Source organism: Blennius ocellaris (assembly GCF_963422515.1).
Source record: "Blennius ocellaris genome assembly, contig: SCAFFOLD_86, whole genome shotgun sequence".
NCBI lineage: Eukaryota > Metazoa > Chordata > Actinopteri > Blenniiformes > Blenniidae > Blennius > Blennius ocellaris.
The window spans coordinates 163,787-171,286 of NW_027661851.1; the positions used below are offsets into that span (position 1 = coordinate 163,787).

Sequence of the window (7,500 nt, forward strand, 5' to 3'; positions counted from 1 at the left end):
TAAAGTCCAGTAAAGTCCAGTAAAGACCAGTAAAGTCCAGTAAAGACCAATAGAGTCCAGTAAAGTCCAGTAAAGACCAGTAAAGACCAATAGAGTCCAGTAAAGTCCAGTAAAGTCCAGTAAAGACCAATAGAGACCAGTAAAGACCAGCAAAGACCAGTAAAGAGCAGTAAAGTCCAGTAAAGACCAGTAAAGACCAGTAAAGTCCAGTAAAGACCAATAGAGTCCAGTAAAGTCCAGTAAAGACCAATAGAGACCAGTAAAGACCAGCAAAGACCAGTAAAGAGCAGTAAAGTCCAGTAAAGTCCAGTAAAGACCAATAAAGACCAGTAAAGATCACAGAGTCCCTCTCTTGGACACTGGTTGTCCGTCCCAGCAGTAGAGATCACACCGGGGGTCTAATGTCTCTTTGTGTCTCCAGTACCTGACCAGGTGAGCTGAAGACGTCCCAGCTCACCGTCTGATTGGCTGTGAGTCCAGCTGGAAGACAACATACTGCTCAGGAGTGTATAGTAGAGTATAGAGTATACAGTAGAGTATAGAGTGTATAGTAGAGTATAGAGTATATAGTAGAGTATAGAGTATAGAGTATACAGTAGAGTATAGAGTATAGAGAATACAGTAGAGTATATAGTAGAGTATAGAGTATACAGTAGAGTATAGAGTATATAGTAGAGTATAGAGTATACAGTAGAGTATAGAGTATAGAGTGTATAGTAGAGTATAGAGTATATAGTAGAGTATAGAGTATATAGTAGCGTATAGAGTATAGAGTATACAGTAGAGTATAGAGTATACAGTAGAGTATAGAGTATATAGTAGAGTATAGAGTATACAGTAGAGTATAGAGTATAGAGTATAGAGAATACAGTAGAGTATATAGTAGAGTATACAGTATACAGTAGAGTATATAGTATATAGTAGAGTATAGAGTATACAGTAGAGTATAGAGTATAGAGTCTATAGTAGAGTATAGAGTATAGAGTATAGAGAATACAGTAGAGTATAGAGTAGAGTATAGAGTATATAGTAGAGTATAGAGTCTATAGTAGAGTATAGAGTATACAGTAGAGTATAGAGTATAGAGTATAGAGTATACAGTAGAGTATAGAGTATAGAGTATAGAGTATAGAGTATAGAGTATACAGTATAGAGTATAGAGTATAGAGTATAGAGTATACAGTAGAGTATAGAGTATAGAGTATACAGTAGAGTATACAGTAGAGTATAGAGTATAGAGTATACAGTAGAGTATAGAGTATAGAGTATACAGTAGAGTATAGAGTATAGAGTATAGAGTATAGAGTATACAGTAGAGTATAGAGTATAGAGTATAGAGTATAGAGTATAGAGTATACAGTAGAGTATACAGTAGAGTATAGAGTATAGAGTATAGAGTATAGAGTATACAGTAGAGTATACAGTAGAGTATAGAGTATAGAGTATAGAGTATACAGTAGAGTATAGAGTGTATAGTAGAGTATAGAGTATACAGTAGAGTATAGAGTATATAGTAGAGTATAGAGTATACAGTAGAGTATAGAGTATAGAGTATAGAGTATAGAGTATACAGTAGAGTATACAGTAGAGTATAGAGTATAGAGTATAGAGTATACAGTAGAGTATACAGTAGAGTATAGAGTATAGAGTATAGAGTATAGAGTATACAGTAGAGTATAGAGTATAGAGTATAGAGTATAGAGTATAGAGTATAGAGTATAGAGTATACAGTAGAGTATAGAGTATAGAGTATAGAGTATACAGTAGAGTATACAGTAGAGTATAGAGTATAGAGTATAGAGTATAGAGTATACAGTAGAGTATAGAGTATAGAGTATAGAGTATAGAGTATAGAGTATACAGTAGAGTATAGAGTATAGAGTATAGAGTATAGAGTATACAGTAGAGTATAGAGTATAGAGTATAGAGTATAGAGTATACAGTAGAGTATAGAGTGTAGAGTATAGAGTATAGAGTATAGAGTATAGAGTATACAGTAGAGTATAGAGTATAGAGTATAGAGTATACAGTAGAGTATAGAGTATAGAGTATACAGTAGAGTATAGAGTGTAGAGTATAGAGTATAGAGTATAGAGTATAGAGTATACAGTAGAGTATAGAGTAGAGTATACAGTATACAGTAGAGTATAGAGTATAGAGTATAGAGTATACAGTAGAGTATAGAGTATAGAGTATAGAGTATAGAGTATAGAGTATACAGTAGAGTATAGAGTATAGAGTATAGAGTATAGAGTATACAGTAGAGTATAGAGTATAGAGTATAGAGTATAGAGTATACAGTAGAGTATAGAGTGTAGAGTATAGAGTATAGAGTATAGAGTATAGAGTATACAGTAGAGTATAGAGTATAGAGTATAGAGTATACAGTAGAGTATAGAGTATAGAGTATACAGTAGAGTATAGAGTGTAGAGTATAGAGTATAGAGTATAGAGTATACAGTAGAGTATAGAGTAGAGTATACAGTATACAGTAGAGTATAGAGTATAGAGTATAGAGTATACAGTAGAGTATAGAGTATAGAGTATAGAGTATACAGTAGAGTATAGAGTATAGAGTATACAGTAGAGTATAGAGTATAGAGTATAGAGTATAGAGTATAGAGTATAGAGTATAGAGTATAGAGTATAGAGTTATGAACATAGATGTGTAGAACAACCAACTAAATGAACACTTGAGGACAAACACATTTCACTCAAGGCTTCATGTAGTTGAAAGGTCAACGTGTGACCGTTGCCCTTTGACCTTCAATAGAAATGTAGAGGAAGTCAACAGAAAGAAACACAATTAAGACTTTTCTTGTGAAATGTTGTATTTTGAGAAACGACACCAATACAATGAACATGCTCTACCAAAATAAACTCTCGTACATCGTCCACGTTACAAAAACCAAAACGTCCTCGTCGAACGAACAACAAACGTCTGCTGGAGGTCAAAGGTCATGCTGACCAGCCAGTTAGCCTAGCTTAGCTTAGCTTAGCTTAGCTTAGCGCACATCGCTCCAAACTTGTCTGACGGCTTTTTGCTTTACTCTTCTCAATAACAACCTCCTCCTCTTCCTCCTCTTCCTCCTCTTCCTCCTCTTCCTCCTCCTCTTCCTCCTCCTCCTCCTCCTCTTTCTCCTCTTCCTGCCCTTCTTCCTCCGCCTCTTCCTCTTCCTGCTCCTCTTCCTCAGAGAGGGTGATGAAGGATGGAGAGATCAGGAGGAGGTGGATACATGGACCAACGTCCCTATGAAGGAAGGAAGAGGAGGAGAGAACATTGAGGAAGAGGAGGAGAGAACAGTGAGGAAGAGGAGGAGAGAACATTGAGGAAGAGGAGGAGAGAACATTGAGGAAGAGGAGAGAACAGTGAGGAAGAGGAGGAGAGAACAGTGAGGAAGAGGAGGAGAGAACATTGAGGAAGAGGAGGAGAGAACATTGAGGAAGAGGAGGAGAGAACAGTGAGGAAGAGGAGAGAACAGTGAGGAAGAGGAGGAGAGAACAGTGAGGAAGAGGAGGAGAGAACAGTGAGGAAGAGGAGGAGAGAACAGTGAGGAAGAGGAGGAGAGAACATTGAGGAAGAGGAGAGAACAGTGAGGAAGAGGAGGAGAGAACAGTGAGGAAGAGGAGGAGAGAACATTGAGGAAGAGAGAACAGTGAGGAAGAGGAGAGAACAGTGAGGAAGAGGAGGAGAGAACAGTGAAGAAGAGGAGGAGAGAACAGTGAGGAAGAGGAGAGAACAGTGAGGAAGAGGAGGAGAGAACAGTGAAGAAGAGGAGGAGAGAACAGTGAGGAAGAGGAGAGAACAGTGAGGAAGAGGAGGAGAGAACAGTGAGGAAGAGGAGGAGAGAACAGTGAGGAAGAGGAGAGAACAGTGAGGAAGAGGAGGAGAGAACAGTGAAGAAGAGGAGGAGAGAACAGTGAGGAAGAGGAGAGAACAGTGAGGAAGAGGAGGAGAGAACAGTGAGGAAGAGGAGGAGAGAACAGTGAGGAAGAGGAGGAGAGAACAGTGAGGAAGAGGAGGAGAGAACAGTGAGGAAGAGGAGGAGAGAACAGTGAGGAAGAGGAGGAGAGAACAGTGAGGAAGAGGAGGAGGACTGACCTGGAGGTTTATGCTGACGTCAGCAGTCCTGTGGTCACTGCAGACACACACACACATCACACTGAGCCATCAGCAGACCCCCTCCCCCCCCTCCCCCCCCCCCTCCCCTCCCTCCCCCCCTCCCCTCCCTCCCCCCTCCCTCCCCCCCTCCCCCCCCTCCCTCCCTCACCTTCCTGGGTCTCGGGGGGCAGCAGGGCGTCTTGTCTGTTGGCCAGGACGAAGGCCAGCGTGGCCAACGTGGCGTAGTCCAAGACCCCGAGGAAAATAAAAAGTAGGCCAGGATGTAGGCCCAGTGGACCGAGCAGGTCCCCAGAGAGAAGCTGCCCACCTGCAGCCCGGGGTCAGAGGTCAGGGCCAGGGTCAGAGGTCAGGGTCAGAGGTCAGGGCCAGGGTCAGAGGTCAGGGTCAGAGGTCAGGGTCAGGGGTCAGAGGTCAGGGTCAGGGTCAGGGTCAGGGGTCGGGGTCAGAGGTCAGGGGTTAGAGGTCGTTTTACACGACCAACAGTATTGATTAAAAAACAAAAAAGTGATATTTCTGTTTCTTTTTGGATCTGAAGACGGAGGCGAAGATTTACGTCGTCATCATGAGTCCTGTTTCCCTGCTGGACTCTGATTGGCTGTCAGGCTCCCTGCTGGACTCTGATTGGCTGTCAGGCTCCCTGCTGGACTCTGATTGGCTGTCAGGCTCCCTGCTGGGGGTCACACTGCCCCCTGCAGGCCTGGAGGCTCAGAGCAGCTCTGGACCAGGAGGACCTGAGGGTCTGGGTCCAGCTCGGGACCAGGAGGACCTGAGGGTCTGGGTCCAGCTCTGGACCAGGAGGACCTGAGGGTCTGGGTCCAGCTCTGGACCAGGAGGACCTGAGGGTCTGGGTCCAGCTCTGGACCAGGAGGACCTGAGGGTCTGGGTCCAGCTCTGGACCAGGAGGACCTGAGGGTCTGGGTCCAGCTAGATTGTTTAATAAAAGTAGAGTTTCCGTTCTCGGCCAATCAGTGAGCTGGAATCGTTTTGTGCTTTAAAGAAACAACAATCGTCCTCAGTAAGTTTCGTTCTGTTTTCAAAAGCTTCAGCGGGAAAACGAGCAGCCAACGAGCCGCCAAAGGAGAAGCGAGGAAAAGGCTCCCGTCCAATCAGAAGACTTCCTGGACGCCTGGACTCACCGCGTCGCCGCACAGCGCCCTCATCTCGGGGTTCTCCCACGAGTCCGGGAACAGCAGGCAGGCCAGCGCCAGGCAGAACCCTGCCAACCAGAGACAAGGTGCTCAGGCCACGCCCCCTGCAGGCCACGCCCCCTGCAGGCCGACGGGAGGCTACGAATGTAAAACAAGCTGCCTGCTTAAAAAGTGGGCGGAGCCGGCGGCTGACCTGCGGTGAGCTGCAGCCAGGCGCAGATCTTGTAGACGGTGGCGGCGCTGCAGAACCTGAAGAGGCCGAGACAGAGGACGCTGGTCCACACCGCCCACAGGGACACGCCCACCAGCACCGCCACCGACTGGAAGGAAGGGAGTGGCGACAGCGTGGACAGACCGCCGCGGCAGTCCGGCACCGGCCAATCAGAGTCCAGACACACCTGGACAAGTGAGGAGACACCTTTCCAGAACCATAAGGCCACAACCAGGGGACGTCCCACAGGGGGCGTCAACCAGGGGGCGTCTCCCAGGGGGCGTCAACCAGGGGGTGTCCCCCAGCGGGCATCACACAGCAGCGTCCCCCAGGGGGCGTCTCCCAGGGGGCATCCCCCAGCGGGCGTCCCCCTGGGGGCGTCCCCCAGGTGGCGTCCCCCTGGGGCGTCCCCCAGTGGGCGGTATCGGGACGACTGACACGTGAAGGACATGTATCAAGGTTAAAACACACTGAGGCACACAGGAAGTGAGGTCATAGAGGGGCGGAGCTTGTCACCTCAAACAGGCCCAGGGTGCCGCTGGGCGGAGGGGGGCCGGTCTGCGGAGGGGGGGCGTCCCCGGAGCCGATCCAGGACGGCTGCACCAGGATGACCACCTGGAGGACGGCGAAGCAGAGCGTGCAGACGGCCCACAGGACGCCGACGGCCCGGGCGCTCCGGACGAACTCCGTCTGGTAGAGGCGGGACAGGTCGGCGAGGGCCGGCGGCGCCGACATGGCTGGAGGCCAAACTACCCACAATCCTTCACACCAACACAAAGAGGTGGAGACGTTCTTCAGTTAGACCAGAGTTCTGTGACGTCGGTATCATAGCGACCTCTACTGGCTGGATTCCTTACGACCACTTCAAAGAACACTGAGACCACTTCAAAGAAACCTGAGACCACTTCAAAGAAAGGTGAGGCTGCAGTGCAGTGCAGTGCTGCCCCCTAGTGGCTCCTGCTGAACCACACGTCTGTCCTCCGTGTCACTGTTTTTCTACCTTTTTGAGCCAAGACACACTTTTTTTTTGTAAAACACCACCTGGAAATGTTAAAATGTTAAACTCTGCAGCCTCTACTAACAATATAAAGTCTTTCTCATCAAAGTTTTATCAACAGGAATCCAGTAAATCCAGAAACAAGGACTTTTTTTAATAGTGCCTCCCTCAGTGTGAAACCTGGACCTGATGGATGAAGAGCTGAGATCCTGGTTTTCAAAAACTTCCCCATCACTGTCACTGACACAGTACTTTGATACAAGATGGTAGCAGGAGGTGGAGATGAACCACACTGACGTCTGTCACTTTACATTTCACCCGCAAAGTTCTGTGCTGCCCTCTAGTGGTGAAGAGTATTTATACAGGATTACTCTGCAACACACTGTCGCTGTGAGAGCAAAGGTTTTTTAGAACAAAATGTGAAATGTGATGATTTCCCACGATTCGTCCTCTATTGTCATTCTTCACATTGGAACACACTCACTATTTTATTTATGTCTGCTCTACATTGCATTTATGTTTTTAATCCTTCACTGGACAATATACTGCGTGTATAAATGTTGTTATCAATAAAGGACTTGGATAGACAATCTCAGTTTGAGTAAACAAAACAAAAAACGGCGGGATGGAAACCCGGTGAAGAAGACGGCCGCTGCCAAATAGTGGCCCTGCCAAATAGTGGCCCTGCCAAATAGTGGCCCTGGAGGTCGTGACGTCAACCTGAAACAAACACATCGGGACGAATAAAAGTCTATTTTACATTATTGATGTTTCTGAGAGAATAAACTGAGAAACTGCTTGAATTTATATGAAACCAGAGTCACAGACCGAATCTGTGACGTCACAGCTTCTCTTCACGGTGAATCAACGAGTGGAGGTGAAGAGAAACGCCGCAGTGCAGCGTGACGACAGGCTGCAGTAAACAACAACAACAACAAGTGACAAATAAACCGCGGATGTTCAGTGACGTGATGAGCGGCAGCATCAAACAGACCGACAGCCAATCAGCGGCAGATCAACA

The 7,500-nt window shown here is 46.5% G+C and overlaps 1 protein-coding gene across 1 annotated transcript; it reads right to left on the reverse strand.

Annotated features, from left to right (window-relative positions):
• Positions 1–4,158: 4,158 nt before the first annotated feature.
• Positions 4,159–6,217, reverse strand: lhfpl4b (LHFPL tetraspan subfamily member 4b; the record flags this gene model as incomplete). The annotated part of the gene is given in 5 exon segments (XM_080522232.1): positions 4,159–4,374; positions 4,377–4,430; positions 5,260–5,339; positions 5,465–5,669; positions 5,999–6,217. Coding segments are annotated over 5 exon segments (774 nt in total).
• Positions 6,218–7,500: the final 1,283 nt, after the last annotated feature.